The sequence below is a fragment of the Coloeus monedula genome, assembly GCF_965178545.1.
Source record: "Coloeus monedula genome assembly, chromosome: 1".
Taxonomy (NCBI): domain Eukaryota; kingdom Metazoa; phylum Chordata; class Aves; order Passeriformes; family Corvidae; genus Coloeus; species Coloeus monedula.
In genome coordinates, this window is record NC_138781.1 from 23,642,378 (window position 1) to 23,659,848 (window position 17,471).

The 17,471-nt window shown below is 40.3% G+C and overlaps 2 protein-coding genes across 5 annotated transcripts in view; both read left to right on the plus strand.

Moving 5' to 3' along the window:
- Positions 1 to 7,407, plus strand: part of ANKIB1 (ankyrin repeat and IBR domain containing 1) — an 89,675-nt gene extending 82,268 nt beyond the window's left edge. For 2 of the 4 annotated variants that reach the window (XM_082280067.1, XM_082280068.1), the window contains exons 18-20: positions 2,094 to 2,205; positions 3,797 to 3,930; positions 4,275 to 7,407. In XM_082280067.1, the coding sequence (XP_082136193.1) occupies positions 2,094 to 2,205; positions 3,797 to 3,930; positions 4,275 to 5,027 (999 nt within the window). In that variant the 3' untranslated portion in view covers positions 5,028 to 7,407. The remainder of the gene's footprint in view (positions 1 to 2,093; positions 2,206 to 3,796; positions 3,931 to 4,274) is intronic. The other 2 variants (XM_082280070.1, XM_082280069.1) reach the window with 2 other exon arrangements.
- Positions 7,408 to 11,766: 4,359 nt separating this feature from the next.
- GATAD1 (GATA zinc finger domain containing 1) lies at positions 11,767 to 15,394 on the plus strand. Its single transcript, XM_082296232.1, has 5 exons — positions 11,767 to 12,041; positions 12,151 to 12,276; positions 12,693 to 12,752; positions 13,855 to 14,038; positions 14,776 to 15,394. The coding sequence occupies exons 1-5, from the start codon at positions 11,838 to 11,840 to the stop codon at positions 14,964 to 14,966; spliced, it is 765 nt and encodes a 254-aa protein (XP_082152358.1). The 5' UTR covers positions 11,767 to 11,837; the 3' UTR covers positions 14,967 to 15,394.
- Positions 15,395 to 17,471: the final 2,077 nt, after the last annotated feature.

Genomic DNA, 17,471 nt, shown 5'->3' on the forward strand with positions numbered 1-17,471 from the left:
ATTTGCCTAAATGTGGCACTGTGTGATGCAAGTTGGTTTCTTTGCTATGTAGCTATCACGAATACTTGCAACCACCTATGGTGAAGGAATTTTGTAAAATTAATAATGGTCATCTGTTTATTTTAGTGAATTTCACTACAAAGTATTTTATGTGGAGCTGTACTTTTACTGATAAGTACTAGAATGACTATGCATAGCAGATTATTATAGAAAATGAAATCTTAACTGGTTTTAGCAAGGAATGCTGGTTGTTGTAGAACACTGTGTGAAATCAAGATGTTCCTACCCAACAAAATTAAAACCTCTTTTGCTCAATGTAGAAAATTGTTCTATATAATAAGAAATAAGGTTTCATAAGAGGTCATTAAGATCTCTTTCTAAAGGTTAATAAGCAACCAAAAATTAAATGGCTATTGGTAAAATATATTATTTTACTGCAAACAAATGATTGCTAAGATCTGGTATGATGAATAAATCTTTGTGTTCAGTGATCACTTCTCATGATTCCTTCTCTGGTTCAAAATGATATATATTTTTTAAATAATTCAGTTATACTGTTCTATATCAAGGTTTGATTTTCTGTTGTTTGAGGCACCACCTTGCATTTAGAAAACCCCTGAGATCCCTAAAAGCTGGAAGAATATTTTAGAGAAGAGTCACTTCATGTTTGCCTTGTTTCTTTATGGTGTTCCATAGACTAACAAGCATATACCACTAACTGCTGTCGAAGACAGAATGTTGGGCTAAATGGACCTGTTGTCTGGTCCGATAAAGCTACTTTTTGATGTTCTTACAATTTTCATGGATAAAAATCTGCCCACACTCACAATTTTGTGACTATTCTTTTTGTCTTGCATATGTCTTTGGTCTGAGAAAGTTCATGGAAAAAAACATAGTCTCATGATACCATCTACATTAATAAGGTCATTGTGTAAGAGAAATAACACTTCTGGATTTAAGTTTTAGGTACTTTAGATGTTGATGATGAAGAGTTAATATAGGAAAGGAAAACTAATGGTACTGTTACCTTTCCCAATTCATTTTGCCACATGAATCCTTTGGATTACAGATTTCCCTACTTGGACCTCACAGAAATAAAGAACAGTATTCTTTTCTAAAGAGAAGAGCAAGTACCTGTGAGCATAGTTTTACTGCCTTGTGTGAATGAATAACTGAAATTAACACAAGGTGCTACCTACACAGTCAGGTTCAGTGTCAGTTGGACATACCAGAAAAGATACCTGGAAATTTCCTTTCAAGCATAAAATTAGTTCCTTCATATTAGGAAAGCTAGGCAAATTGTATCTAAGTATTACGATAATTAACCCTTGGGATGTTAGCTTGATGTGGTCAAGAGTCTTTTCCATAAATGCTATATGAACTAAGTACGCACCGTATGAGAAAATACAGGCTGCAGGAGTTCAAATCTGTATGGTATGGCTCATTAGTAGCTTGAGTTAAGCAAAACTAGAGGAGACTTGTAATTCATGGAATAAAAATCTATCACACACTGTCCAGTAGAAGAGTGTCAGATGTGGCTTAAGAAGTTCTGGAGCCATAGTGTCCTGGAGGCTGGGAAAAGTGTATCAAGTCCCAGTGTATGTCTGCCAGCTTTCTGTAGTCTTTATTTTCTACTGACAGTTGCTGGCAGCAGAGATTCTGAGATAATCTATTGGTCTAATTTACATTAATTGTTTTTATGTTCTAAAATCACTGGGTATGCATTTTTTAAAAAGTGTGTCAATATGTGCATATATAAAGTTTGGCATCAAAGATTTTAAACAAGAAATGTGTTCTTGGAATTGTTAAAAAAGGAGATTGCAAGTATTAAAATATTGGTAGTACATCTAGTTGTTGGCTGGTTTTTTTTTTTTTTGCTAATTCATTGTTTTATAGATTTAGGATTACCTTGAATTTTTTTGTTATTTATATTAAGCGTTGCATGATCCAACTTGCAATTCATTTTTCTGAAAGTGGGTGATTTTATAATAAACATATAAAATCACATTATTTTTTATAAAAATGTGGTGCTTGTTACTCAGCAAAATAGTACTGCATGCTGCCCTGTGTTTTGTAACCTTTGGTTTATGCAGGAATATGCTGAATTTCAGTATCGGAGGAGGCACAGACAGCGTCGACGTGGAGACATGCACAGTCTGCTGAGTAATACTCCAGACCCTGATGACCCCAGTGAGAGTACATTAGGTACGGACCTGTCTGGAGCTGCCTTTTTTCTCCTCCTGCTTCAGGAATTGCTGGTAGTGACCACAGTGTTTGTTCTTCTGTGGATACACTTCAAAGAAGTTTCAAATACATTGCTGTATTTTCCAGGATACAACATAAAGGCTTGTCTCTGCAGTTTTTTTATGTGATCTTAGAAGTGTTGTTGGTTTCACTGTGGCTGCTGCTGTTCATAAAGAGAAATGCATTGATCTTCCCACTAACAACTCCTCAGCTGTCCAGCACAGGTTTGCTTTTCTGAAGAAATTCTGAAGGTCACTCGTACATACACCAGCTCTTACATGCTAATGAAAAGAACCAGTTGTGCACAGCGTGTAGAGTCTACAGGTCTGTGGAGGAGAGTCACAAGGCTGTATTCCAAAACTGCTGTATTCCAAAAGGCAGCCAGGAAAGAAACTGGCCTGAGCTGTGACTTCCAGAGTGCTGCTCTTCCGAGCAGGGCTATGGCTGGTAGCGCAGTCCCGTAAGGTCTCTCTGTGACTTGTCTGTCTGGGCTGGCTCAGTTCTGCCAGAACCTTAGCAAAGGTACAAAAATAGCTTGAATCCAAATCTTACTGTGACACTGTTTCTGCAGAGCTGCCAGTTTGTGTACTCAGTCTCTTAGCCACGCTGCACAAACTCTCACTGCTGTGTCTCAGGAACTTAACACATAGCTTGTTCTTTAAAACCAAAACGAGAAATCCTTTATTGAGGAAAAGGATCACATGCATCATTTATTTTAGAAAAAGTAATCAAAATTTTTGTGAACTTTGGTTCTTCCCTATTACAAATAAAATGCAAAACCATCTTGTTAGTTCAAGGACTAGATTTTGACTGAAAACTTGGATATAGTAGTGATGGCCAGTGCACACTGTTAAAGCACACAAGAGAATATTATTTTATCTCAGTCTATCACATTTTGAGTTTTGGAGTGGAAAAATCCGTTTTCCAAAGTCAAAAGATCTACATTTATTTTTATTACAGAGCAATTTTTTCTGGAAGCAGCATCTTCTATTTTTTGTTGGTTGTTTTAAGAAAACAGCGATGTCAGTAATTGCTGAAGTATTCATTAATGACTATACTCTTAATTGTGCTGTACTGTTACAGTAAAAGTTATTACAGTGTAATGTTAACATTACAGTCAAGGTTTTGTCTTTCAAAGAACAGAGAAATGGGCAAACATGGTTTGTAATCCACCTGTAAATGCATTCTGTATTTGTGTCCACATGCAGTAATTTTCGAGCTTTCCATAAATCATGTATGTGCCTTAGAAGCACTTTGCCCCTTCTGCCCATGCTCCCAGTGGCATAGCCCATCCTTTCACAGAGAAGGGTATTGAGGGCAGAAAGGCACAAATGAGCCAGGCAGTCACTCCTAAAACAGTGGGATTGGCGTTTCACCACTGTATAAGAGCTGCTGTGGCAGGAGTGGTTTGGATTATTTCATTCAGAGTGAAAAAGGAGTAAAATTACACAACTAGAATCCGAAAGGAAGGAAGAGATTCTGTCAGTAAATAATAGTGGAGGGGGCTTCCTCGCTGGTTCTTCAACCGCGTTTGTTTTGATTACCCAAACAGACACTCAGGAGGGTGGCAGCAGTAGAAGACATGGCACCTCCATGGTGAGTTCAGCTTCTATGGGTATTCTGCACAGCTCTTCGCTTCATGACTATACCCCTGTCAGTCGCTCTGAAAACCAGGATTCTCTTCAGGTATCTCCCCTAATCTCTTCTCCATTCTCTCTGCTTTGCTTGCTCTCCTCTGCTCTGCCTTTCTGTATCATTTTGTCTCTGCAAATTTAATTCTTCAATGAGAAAGGGAGAATCTAGGACAATAAATTACACATTCACACTGGTAAGAACTGCTAAACAGTCACTGACATAACAATAGTCACCTTTTAAATTGTGTTGTCAGCTCTGTTGGTAAAAATTGATTCTGATAAAGGACATGTAGGAATAATGAATGTATTTCAGATTTGAGCCAAAATTACTTTTCATCCAAAATATGTAACAAGATGCAAGTTTTATGCTGAGAACAACCTTATGTATTTCCACAGGCTCTGAGTTCTCTGGATGAAGATGACCCAAACATCCTGCTAGCTATTCAGCTGTCATTACAAGAATCTGGCTTGGCCATAGATGAAGAAACTAGAGACTTTCTAAATAATGAGGCATCTTTAGGAGCAATAGGTACCTCTTTGCCTACAAGACTGGACTCAGCTCCCATAAGTATAGACAACCCAAGGGGTGCTTTGAGCAGCTCTGAGCTGCTGGAACTCGGTGACAGTCTGATGAGACTGGGTGCAGGCAATGATCCCTTCTCAGCCGATCGTCTTCATTCACACCCCTGCAGCGAGACAAGAAGCGGATTATACTCAACATCAAGTGATGCTGATTCCAGCAGTCAAGATCCCAATACCAATGAAAATCTACTTGGAAATATTATGGCCTGGTTTCATGACATGAACCCACAGAGTATTGCTCTGATCCCCTCAACAAGTACAGAAACAGATGAGGAGTTACAGCAACCCAGTACTGAAGATGGGTCAGCAGGGCAACCAAATCTTACAGACACAGGGCTGGAGCCTCAGGAAGAGCATGCACTGTTTGAGGATGCACTCAAAAACGAAGGCAGAGGAACCCAAACAGAGGAAAGCACTTCTGAAGAAAACATTATTCCAAGTGAAACAGTATCACAAATTGGCGATAATAACAGGGAGGTAACAAGCACCCTAGATGCTTCAGGGGAGAGTTCAAGTCAGACTCCTCAAACCTCAAAGGAATGGACTGAACATGTGCATCTGGTATGAATAAAAACTAAATCTGGAGTAAAAGAATGGCGGTGACAGATGGTACAGTATGTGGAGTAAGCATTATGGAGGCTTTGATCCACATAATTGCAGCTCAGTTGTAACCACTGACATAACAACGGATATTTAGGAGTTCTCTTGAATTGTAGTTCTTCATAATAATGTGAACCTTTCAAGGAATATCCTTTGCATTTAATTAGGTAGTATATGCCTTTTTGCTCTCAAGAGAAAGGAATAAGTAGGTTGTATTCCACATTCCTAATACAATGCAGCATCTGTTTAGCCTTAGGTTGATGATCCTTGACTTGAAACTACGGATTAAAGGCTTACACTGATTATTTTGGTTGGTTTTCCTAAGAAATAGTTTATTCCATTTTTTAGAAGTCATTATTTCACCACAGTAACATCTAGCAGTTCATTTGCATTTTGGTTTTGTTTTCCATAATTTTTCCTTACTCATTTTTCATTTTTGTTAGCAGTGTGAACGGAGGTATTTAATGCTTCTCTGTAGTACTGCTCCAGGAACAAGTTTAGGGATATTCTTTCCCTTTAAAATCAAAGATTTTTTCATGTCTATTTACAGTCCAAATGTGCCAAACTGTGAAAAGTTAACTGGCAGTAGCCTAATGAAACAGTGCAGTGTTACTCTATCCAACTAATCCCACAATTCATAGCAGTGAAAGAAACCACTGGGTAGCATTGCTTCTCTAAATTTAACTGGCATATGTTGCCATGGTGACTGCATTTAATTAAATGTAGCCTGTATCTTAAGTTAATAAAACCTAATGCTGCTGTTAAACAGTTATTTTAAATATTAAAATACAGTGAGTTAGCAATAGCTATGCTGTATTTTAAGAGACACTTTAATGGAAGTGCAATCATAGTTCTTTGTTTTCATAATTCTACAAAGCATTTTATGCACTAATAGTGCAATTACTTTTAATGATAACATTTTATAAAAATGTAGGAATACAGAATTTTCATATATTAGCCAGTCCCACAATTAAAAGTTCAGATAACACATCCTGCTCAACATGTTACGGTGCCTTTGCCTAACCCAACTGGATAGTTGCCACAGTTAAACAAGTAATTCAAATTCAGTGTTTGTTCTGGAGTAACTATGCTATTAATTGCAAAGACCTCCATAAAACCACCCATGGCCTTGCCTTTACAGTAAATAACTAAACGTTCAGTCAGTGTTTTTGCATATACAAAACACTACTAGGTATTTGTTCAATTGCACAATATTCATTTGCTGTGTGATTACTGTTTAGTGTAAGAAAAAAAATTGAAAAAAAAAACCAAACCACAAAAAAACCTTTTCCTAGTTGTTGTACCGTGAAAAACAAAAATACTGGTTTTAGATTTGCTTAAAAGCATCAATCTACCGTTAGTGAGATACAATGGTACAGTATGTAATTACAACTAGAATAAGTTGTTCAAATGGCTGTTTTAATTACATATAATCAAAACTTTTCATAACATGAGCAAATTACATACACTCCATTTTAAGTTTTGCTTAACTGTTACCAGAGATTTGTTGATATGATATAAAAGTTTATTACTACTGAGTGTGTATAGGCAAGTCATGATAGCAAAGTTTATGTATTGATTACTGTGAGTTCAAGTGAGTGTTTTGGTAACTAATTCATGCAAATCCAGCTTTGGAACCTTGCAGTTATGAGGTTCATATTAGTAAAAAATGAAATAAGAATATTTTACCCTTACCCCATAAAAACCTTGTCCATTTTTCAACCATCTTTAGAGAGACTGAATTAGAATAGTCTAAATAATCTTCCAACTTTTCCCCTAGCCACCCTAGTCCTGACATATTATTGAGCCTTTGAAAAATACCTCTAGGTATAAAGTCCCTCAACTAAAATGGTCCTTCATGAACTGTCATCATGAATTGGTCTTAAAGTTGTTTAACTCACATAGCTTCCTTGAATGGTAATTTCTGAATAGAAAGATTCTCACAAAAAGATTGTGTATTGCATTGAGATGTCTTGCAAAGTTGCAGTAAGATATGTAAGAGTGCTCTCTGTGAAGATAGTGAAGTTTGTGGGTTCTGGTTTTTTGTAACTTGGTTAGGTTGTGCAGTATATCCATTGTTTCCGTGTTACTCTTATGAGCATGAGATTAGCCTATTAAATTTGTATTTTCTTGGTACTTATTTTAACACCATAGTCATTGACTTTACAATTCAAAAATAAAAGTTTGGCAAGACTATTTTGTAAACCTGTTAATTTTATAATGTAAAAAAATTACTCTAACCTTGAATTGTTACTTGCACTTTCATAGTCTATACTTGATACATTCCCACTTTATATACAAGTAGGATACTACAACCATGTAGATGTTTGGCCAAATGAATGCTGTTAATAATATGTAAAATTCTTTGATTAAACATTTATTACTTAAACTAATTCCGTTCTGTCTTATTACATCTTAGACTTACTGTAGCAGATCCTTGAGACTGCTGACAAACATTTTTAGGATATATTCAGTCCTGTGCCAGATTAGTTGGACACCACGTAGTAAGTTGAATGTTTCGATTTGTAAATATAAGGTACCATCATTAAGCTTTGAAAAAAAATCTAAAATAGAATTTGTCTTAATTGCTACAGCCATATTGTGCACTTGTTCTTTGTAGAGCAATGCCTTGTCACTACAAATAGTGATGCTAAAGAGGGGGGGACTAATTTTTGTGAAAGATTCTGTTAATTAGTGTTACTTAAGTGCCTCTTAATATCCACTCTCCATTGTTATCAGGAAATTCCAGAGTGCCTCTGTTACATTAACAGCACTAAACTACTTTGTTCATTGTTACAGTCATGTCATCAGCTTCCTCCACCAAGCATGCCAAGATCGTGGAATCACAGACTGGTTTGGGTTGGAAGGGACCTTAAAGCATGTTGTTCCAATCCCCCTGCCTTCCACTAGACCAAGCTGCTCAGACCTCCATCCAGCCTGGCCTTGAACACTTCCAGTGATGGAGCATTCCCAACTTCCTTGGGAAACCTGTTCCAGTGCCTCAGCACCCTCACAGAAAGCCACTGTAACACTCAGGGAGGCTGGTGAGAACAGAAGTTAAAACGTGGACACAATGATAGGTGGTTTCTTTACAAGCAATTGTCTGGCTCAAGAGACAGCTTTAACATACTTTGAAAGAACCAAGTACTCATGGTCATTTTATGTCATCTCTGCCACTGCTTTACCTACCGATGTCCTTCATGAGGGCCAAAAGCCAAAGACCTCACAAAATCCGGGGTTAATTCTTGACTCTTCCACAAGCTTGAATGAGTAATTAAGACCCAGAAGCTGTAAAGACAGATGCATGTTACTTATGCAAGTAATAACTGATGCTATCTCAAGAATAGCATCAGTTGTGGCTCTGGGAATTAAGGGAACAGAAGCTGCTTTTCTCACAGGAGAGCTGTTAAGTACAGAACCTTAGAACAGATCCATGTGGAAATGCAGAGTGCACCAGTCCATCAGACTCTTATGAAATTTCATGCATTTACAACACAAGTACTTCTGAAGAAGCACTCCAGGTGCATCCTCTGCAGCTGACTGTGGAACAGTGACACACATAATAAGAATAAAGGATTCCTCAGCTGTGAACCAGCTGGCTGTAGGCTAGCAGTAAGAAGCTAGGAGGAAGCAATGCAATTAAATCCACTGCAGAACAATTCAAGTGCTGAAGCAGGAAATGAGCAGTGTGTGTGGATGTGCATCACTTCCAATAAAAACCACTCTCACCAAGAGCTCCCAAGACGAAACAGTTCTGCACTGACAGCCAGTGTGTCTAACACAGTCCCCCTCCACAGGTGGAGCCAACATTTTATTTTCTCCACTTCTTTGTGGAGTCTGCATTGGAAGTTTCACAGAGCAGGGATGGGCTCTGATGACTCCAAAGGGCAGCCCTTTCTCTTATTGGGGTAAAAATAAAATAAAGTGAAAAAACACATTAATTGGAAGAAAATGTTTACTCTGCAACTTTAGCTGAGCTTACACTATGCAAAATGCCTCAGCTGCATCAGGCACTTCCAACCAGGCCACAGGCTGAGTCAACCCACTTCAGCTCCAAAGAGAGGCTAGCTCTGTTACGGAGAATCAGGAAGCTGAAGAGGATGCTCAGAATTTAGGATCGACATTTTAAGGCTTGGGAGCCTCTAGAGAGAGGGGTACTTTAAGAAGTCCTGAGCCCCATCTCTCCTACCCATAACTACCAGGTATTCAGCAACTCTCAAATCAGAACATTTCAGCTATTGCCTACCTGAGATAAAAGACATGCTAGGTTTAATTTCTGACAAAACATCCTAAGCACTGTCCCTTGTGTCACCTTCCAGGTGAGGTAGGGGGTGATCAGGCAGCACTGACAGCAATCCCTGCCTCTCTCTGGTCTTACACAAGGCCAACAGAATAATCATACCAAGAACACTGTAATCTCAAGGTGTTGTTTTACTGTGGTTCCATTGAAATGACAGTCAGAACCACACTTGTCAAGAAATACTGACCTAAAACTCCTTCTGACAACATAAAAATGGTTGTCTAAACCATTTCTGAATTATCTTAAAGTATCACCTCAGATTAGGTTTCTTAACGCTTGAGTTCATTGATTTTATTATTCAAGATATTTTTTAATCATTTTTTTATATTCAAGTTTTTTATTCAAGTTATTATTTAAAAACAGAAATAATAATTACAGTGGGTAAACTATCAACAATATACAGTAGCATATTTAATTAAGAGTATACACATATATGTAAACCACACACATTCTACATTTGTGACAGAAAATATCCTGCACATGGTTTCAGAAAGACCAAGGGGTTAGAAGCCCAGGAGTCGGGAAGATGGTAGAACTGGAGTTGAAAAAAAACAACTATTACTAATTTTATTTGCAAAATAAAAACCTTCACAAAGTATTAGATGCTTCTCTGTACAGAAATGGACATTGTCACTCATTTCTACGCAGACTAGTGATGCTATGCCAATGTGATGGCAGTGAGAGGGCCCCAGCAGTGGAGGACTGCTGAGGTGGGCAGTTGGGAACAAAAGCAGGCAGAAGCTGCAAAAAAAAGTGGTGGGAAGAGCTTAAGGGCTCTGAGAGATCACTGATCTGCAAGATGCAACTATAGAGAGATGCATTAAAGAAGCAGAAAACAAAACAATTGCACCTGTATAACGAGCTTGAAAAGATATGAAGGTAAACCAGGATTTAAATCAAAATTGAGGAATAAATTTGGCACCTGAGACAACAAGGTCAAAGCTGGTGTGAAAGAGGCATGCAAAAGGTTAAACATAGCTGTCCATGAGCCAGTACCAACCCAGGCACACCCTGCATCCACTGCACACTGCATGAGGGGAGCATCTGTTAATAGATCCCTGCAAACTATGGTTATATGTGTCCACTGAGAACAAGACAAAAATCAATTTCATTTGCACCAAGGAAGGTTTAAATAAACCCTAAGGATGGCAACTGAGTATGGGAACTAAGAGACTGCAAATCCTCAAGCATGAGTGGGCATTTCTTTCGTAACATGAGACTTGAGAAACATCTACGTGGGATGGCCCAGGGCCATGTGAGTAGCACTAGGTGAGGAACCGCTGTTAGATCCATGACTCCTACATTTGGCTCTCAAAGCTTCACAAAAGCATGTGTTCATTTCCTGGCCTTTTAAACTATTTGATACATGACTGAGGTGCCATGCAAGAGGGGCAGTTCATAGAATCATAGAGTGGCTTGTTTTTGAAGGGCATCTTGAAGATCATCCAGTTCCAACTACCCATGTCATGGGCAGGATCACATTCCCTTAGTCCAGGTTGTTCAGAGCCCCACCCGACCTGACCTTGAACAGTTCCAGGGACGGGGCATCCACAACTTCTCTGGGCAGCCCGTTCCAGTGCCTCACCACCTTCAAAGCAGAGGATTTTTTCCAAATATCTGATCTAAATGAAGGCCAAAACTGGCATATGTTGAGGGTAAGATCCACCAACACTTTCTCCTGAATCAGGACAATCATTGCAGTCCATCTCCTGTCCTCTGATTTTCTGTTGAGTATGAAGAGTGACAGCTGTAAATCCTTGGATGACAGCACCTGGCATTCCCTGCAAACAGGAATGGAACCAGAGGCAGCTTCTGCTGCATCGAATAACAGAACGTTAAGGGTTGGAAGCTACCTTAAAGATCATCTAGTCCCAACCCCCATACCATTAGCAGGGACACCTCCCATCAGACCAGGTAGATCAAGGCCTTATCCGGCACGGTTTTGAACACTGCCAGGGATGGGGCATCCACGGCCTCCCTGGGCAATCTGTTTCAGTATCTCGTCATATTCACAGCAGAGAACTTCTTCCTAATATCTAATTTAAATTTTCCACCTTTCATTTTGTACCCATTCCCCCCTGTCCTGTCACTGCTCTTCCTGACGAAGAGTCCCTCTCTGGCTTCCCTGTAAGACCCCTTCAGATACTGGAAGGTGCTGCGAGGTCTCCACTCACCCTTCTCTTCTCCGGGCTGAACAGCCCCACCTGCACCCACCGGGCCTCCCCGCTGACTAACAGGACACGGCTCTCTGTGCCACGGCTCCGAGGCGAGAGCAGCGCCCTGCGAGGGCCGGGACCGATTTGTCTCCGGGGCCGGGGCACGGCCGCCGCCAGCAGAGGGCAGGGCCGGCCCCGCTGCTCCCGGCCCCGCCGCAGCCACATCCGCCGCCGCCGGGAAGGGGCCGGCGCCGGGGCCGCTGTGGGCGCCGCGCTCCCTCCGCTCGCTGTCGGGCCCGCGGGCCCCGCGCCGGGCTCAGGATGCCGCTGGGGCTGAAGCCCACCTGCAGCGTGTGCCGCAGCACGTCCTCCTCCATGTGGAAGAAGGGCGGGCAGGGCGAGATCCTGTGCAACAACTGCACGGCCCGCTCGGCGCCGCCCCCCCCCGCCGCCTTCGCCACCACCTCGGCCGCCGCCCAGCACAGCAACGGCGGCGGCAGCGGCAGCAGCGGCGGCGGGAAGCAGGTGAGGAGGCCGAGGGTGAGGCTGATGGAGCCGCCGGGGCCGGGCGGGGCTGGGCGGGGCCGGGGTGCTCGGGCCGTCCCCCGTGTGTTCATCCCGCCGTTCCCCACAGAGCAAGCAGGAGATCCACCGCCGCTCCGCGCGGCTCAGGAACACCAAGTACAAGTCTGCGCCCGCCGCGGAGAAGAAGGTTTCCACGAAGGGCAAGGGCAGGCGGCACATCTTCAAGCTGAAAAACGTAAGGCGGGCGTGGCAGAGCGCGGGGCCGCGGGTGGGCCGGGAGCCTGTGCCGGGAGCCTGTGCCGGGAGCCTGTGCCGGGAGCCTGTGCCGGGAGCCTGTGCCGGGAGCCTGTGCCGGGAGCCTGTGCCGGGAGCCTGTGCCGGGAGCCTGTGCCGGGCTAGGCCGGACACGGGGCCCGCGAGAGGAGTGGGAAGAGAAACCGGTCATGGGAGTTCAGCACTCGCTTCTCCACGTAAAATCCTGGGGATGAAGACGTTAGCTGTGTTGTTTTGAACTTTAAACTAGAAATGTGTGCTAGTTTTCTTAGAAGATAATGTATCTACACGTTGTCTAAAAAGGAAAACAATTTCTGGAACTTCATGGTTGATTTGCTTTAATGCTCTTGATTTTTTATTTCTGTGTTCTTTTCTTAGCCCATCAAGGCTCCTGAATCCGTATCCACTATAATTACAGCAGAATCAATCTTTTATAAGGTATGGTTTATGCAAATCTATTTGCAAAAATTATTATCCTGTTTCTGTTTCCAATTTCAAGAACTATCATGTACAGTGAAAGCACTAGGGATATAGTCAGAGAAACTGTTCTTCCTTGCCGAATGGTTGTGTAGGACTTTGGTTTGCCGTAATTATTGCCGTTAAGTCTTGCAAGGTAGTTTACCTAAGTAGTTTAAATAGTTAACATTATCCCAGTTGTTCTCTTCCAAGAGAAAATGCATCCTTTTTTTTTTTTAATTATTGCAGTCAGCATTTTTAAACTTAACCTGCACTGTGCAGAGGTCAAGCAAAAGTGACTGGAGATGAGTATTTCGATTTGTGTGCTGTTTCCTGCCTTAGGTGCAGAACATATTGCCCGTAGAGGGGGTGGGTTGCAGTGCCTCAACCTCTCCGCTGGCTCCCGTTTCAGAACTGGTGCGAGCAGGCTCAGACACCGTGGGAACAAGATCTGTTGGTATTTGCAGTGAAGCAGGAGGGAACCTTCTCACATTCATGCTTGAGAGCAGCTTTACCAGCATGCTAAGGTGTTAGTGTTTTAAAGTTCTGAAATAATTCGCTTTGTTTCCCAGCAGTATAAGCAAACAAAATGGTTTTTTTCCCCTCTTCCCCCCAAAAAAATGTCAGGATAGGCAGTGGGAGACTGTACAGCCAGTGGTGGGCTGAGATTCCATATACTGTCCAGGGACCTGATGCTTTGTGTCTGACATCCTATATGAATGTCTTGTTTGCTGTTGACCAGTTCAGAAAGGAACTACTGTCTTGTGTGTATGTTTTTTATCAGAAATTCCTAAGAATTATGTCAAAACTTCTGTTTAACCTCCTTAGGCAAAATGTTGCTACTTTGATACTTTGCAGTGTTGTTGTGAGCAGGATTGTTTGGGGTTTTTTGTGTTCTTTTTCTCTTTTTTAAAAACAAACACCTTTCTTTTTTACGCCACCATTCTTTTGCATGTGGCTGAATTGCAGCTGCCTTTCAAGACTGGTATAATTTAGGGTACTGATACTTAAGACACGAATCAATGTGAAGTGAAGCTCACAAAACCAGGTTGTTTGATTTCAGTGTCATTCGTATGTCTTCTAGGGTGTATACTATCAAATTGGAGATGTTGTTTCGGTGGTTGATGAGCAGGATGGAAGAACATACTACGCTCAGATCCGTGGGTTTATTCAGGACCAATACTGTGAAAAGAGTGCTGCGCTAACCTGGCTCATTCCTACACAAGCCAGCCCCAAAGACTGTTTTGACCCAGCATCCTATATCATAGGTAATCTGTAGGCCTTCACTTTGTGCAACTACTTATATGTGCCTACGCTAATGCAGAGTTGTATTTTTTAAATGAACATTTTAGCTTGTCAAGGTGTTTTATGCAAGTTCCACATTTTAGACCCTAATTCTGTAAACATCTCATTTACTGTAATAACACTTTTTATTTATCTTATGTATATAATATGATTACTACTATTGCAGTGTGTGATTATCTTGTACTGTGATTATCTGAGTGTTTGTGGGGACAATTACAGATGTGTGGCTTTAAAGATCAAATTACTCCTCTATAGATAGGTTTAAACCATAGTAACTTTGATTCTGATATACTAGTCCAAGTTATTTCTTTTAAAGTGACCTGAATTACCTGATCTTTGTCTTGGGTATTCAAAATACATAGCATGCAAGCACTGGCATAGAGACTGTTCTGCTACTGATGATAAAATTTCTAAGTCCTTCTGACAGGCAGGACACAAATAGGATATATTTAAAATATATTAACTACAGTACTTCACTCAAATACCAGAGTGCTTCAAATGGGGTGGGGGGAAAGATCAGCCCAGCAAAACTGAAGGTAGAGGTTTCTTGCCTAATACATGATGCTACCTTCCTAGGAAAGCCATTGATTGCAAAGATAAATTCTCTAAGGGAATGTTGGCTGTTGTGGCAAATTTTTAGGCAACTTACTTAATTTTGTGCCTTTAAGTTTTGTCTTTGAAGATTTATTTTTTTTCCTAGGACCAGAAGAAGATCTCCCAAGGAAGATGGAGTATTTAGAATTTGTTTGTCACGCACCTTCGGAATATTTCAAATCTCGATCATCTCCCTTCCCAACCGTTCCTACAAGGCCAGAGAAGGGCTATATATGGACTCATGTGGGACCTACTCCTGCAATCTCCATTAAAGAAACTGTAGCCAATAATTTATAATTTTTTTAAGGAATACTTTGGACTAGTTATTTTGGGTGTTTCCTCCAGTTTGTAAACCCCATACAAGAAGTTTTAAAAATTATAAAATGTGCCGGTTTACTTTACAGATTGTGGTATTTATTTATTTTAGATACATCAGATCTTTGAAGTGGAAGTTTTCATTCCAGTTGATGCATCATTTCAGTGCTCTGTTCTTCTGACATTATTGTTCATCTTGGGACAAAACCACAAGTTTCATGTCATCTTTGACTTCTGAAAGTTGCCTTTAGTGTTCATTCTTAGTTTTTAAGTTATTTTCCAGAAGAGGAGCTTAAAAGACATAATCATTCAGCACTTTATATAACTGTTTAATTTAGTTAACTGGGACTGCCATTTTTATTTCCTTGTTAAATAATTTAAGACTAACTTTACCTAAACAGTAAAATGACCAGTGGTGTAATTAACAGTTTTCTGTTACTTGGAGAGGAGTGATCTACCTGGATTTCTCCAGACTAAAACCTCATCCTCAAGGAGGGACTCTTAACAGTCACCTTTTAAGGGAATTTTGTTTATCTGAATCTGAAATGTGGGCCTATGTGTGTAGCTTTATGTTAAACTTTACTTATATAAGGGCATAAATTTCCTGGACAATTGGATGCAAATTTAAAAATTAATGTTATTTATCATCCTGACATCCTCATGCAGAAATGTATCTGCATTTCCTGAGCAAGCCAACACTGACACATGATTGGAGCTTCACATTGTTAATGTGTGTTAGCTTGGTCTCTTAAAATTGATTTAAAATTGTTTTTTCAGTCTTCACAATTAATGATGATAAGAAAAAAAATGGTCAAGCAATTCATATGAAAAAAAGTTTGGTAAGGGAAATAAAAACTAATTTTATGTATTAACATAACAAGGAAAATGTTTAAATAGCAGAACAGGAGAAATGCTACGTACTAAAATACCAGTAAAGTTTCCTGCCCTAAACCTTTTACAAGGCAGTCAGCTCCAAACACTATGAGATGTCCTTGTATGGCCTGAATTCCAAGGGCTTAGGGATTCCTGCTGCCTGTGAAGGATAAGAGCTGTAAGCAGCCTTAAATTTAAATGGATCTTTTCCAGTTTTTTTTTCTTTGTGTGAACATATGTGACCATAGCACCCAGAAGCCCCAAATCACCTTTAAGGTACCATATGAAAGCATAAAAAAGTTGCACTAGGCTTATGTTCTAACTTTATGAAAGGTTTTGATTTAAGGTGTAACATATTTGAAAGTCTCAGGTATTGACAACTTTCAATACAGTGGGACCTGTGAGGCAGGAACCAGATCTATTTGTTTCGGCCTGCAGCCTCTGTTCTGCCCTCTTCAAATACAAGGAAGAACAATCAGCCTTAAGGGAGTAGATGCTAAAGTTAAGGGATACTGTCAATAATTCAAAATGCTCAGAAATTAGCAGTAGATTGCTAATACAGAGTTAAATCTTAATCCTCAGTTGCTTACAAAGATGAGATGTGTGCCCATGTTGTGTGTTGCAGTAATTAATCCCAAGGTGACCTCACTTCTCTCCATTCTCTCCTTTCAATTCCTCTGGATTTTTTTTTTCTGATTTTTTTATTAACCATTACAAGAAAATAAAAATAACAAGTCTTATGTTTACAGTAACCAGCGTGACTCCCTTGACTCAAGTGTTTTCCTTCCTTTCTCTGCAGTCCACATGGTTTTCACTGGGGATCACAGTAGAGTCCCTGTGCTGCCTCGGCATAATCCATGGACCTCTCCTCTTCTGTGGGCTGTTTCACCTTATCTGAATTATCAAGGTTGGAAAAGACCTTTATGGTCATTGAGTCCAATGAAGTTTAGCTGCTTTCCTTGTCAAATCCTCATAGGAATAAGAAGGAAAGCAATGCTTACACTGTTGTGCTTTTTTGAGTTCCTACAAGTTACACCAAATGAAAAGTACTTGCCTTATTTGTCAATAAATTGCCTTATTTGCCTTATTTGTCAATAAATTGTAATATAAAAGGGACAATTAATTTTTCATCAGAATACACCTTTTTAAGATTTTGTGATGCTGGTGATTCAAGTATTATACTTCCAGCTACAGTCTAAACAGACAAAAAATACCTTTTTCAGAGAGCTATCGAACAACTTCCCTTAGTGTAAACACTTAAGTATTTTTATTTTAGTTTTTATTATACTGGGAAATACTAAAAATAATTCAAATGAGCAAGAATTCTGGTTGTAAGGTCTCAAAAGAGAGTGGATCTGCAGGCAATGACTGCTACTAAAGTGTTAAATTTTATTATAGGTATGTGAATGGTTGCACTGTCCTGTTTTTCTTGTGTTCAGAACATCGCCCAGTAACACAGGGAAAATGACTGACTCTCCAGACAGCTTCTTACGGATGGACATAGCTGAAGAACGGGACCTCTGAGAACAATGTCTCTGAAAGTTCCTCATCTCTCTCATATAAGGAAAATGGACAAAAGGAGGACCTGCAACATGGACTCAACAGCAGAAGAGA

Excerpts from the sequence above, each read along its gene's own strand:
- GATAD1 (XM_082296232.1), top strand. The coding sequence starts at position 11,838 with ATGCCGCTGGGGCTGAAGCCCACCTGCAGCGTGTGCCGCAGCACGTCC. Across the intron at positions 12,042-12,150 it reads GCAGCGGCGGCGGGAAGCAG|AGCAAGCAGGAGATCCACCG; the intron begins GTGAGGAGGCCG and ends CGTTCCCCACAG. Across the intron at positions 12,277-12,692 it reads ACATCTTCAAGCTGAAAAAC|CCCATCAAGGCTCCTGAATC; the intron begins GTAAGGCGGGCG and ends TTCTTTTCTTAG.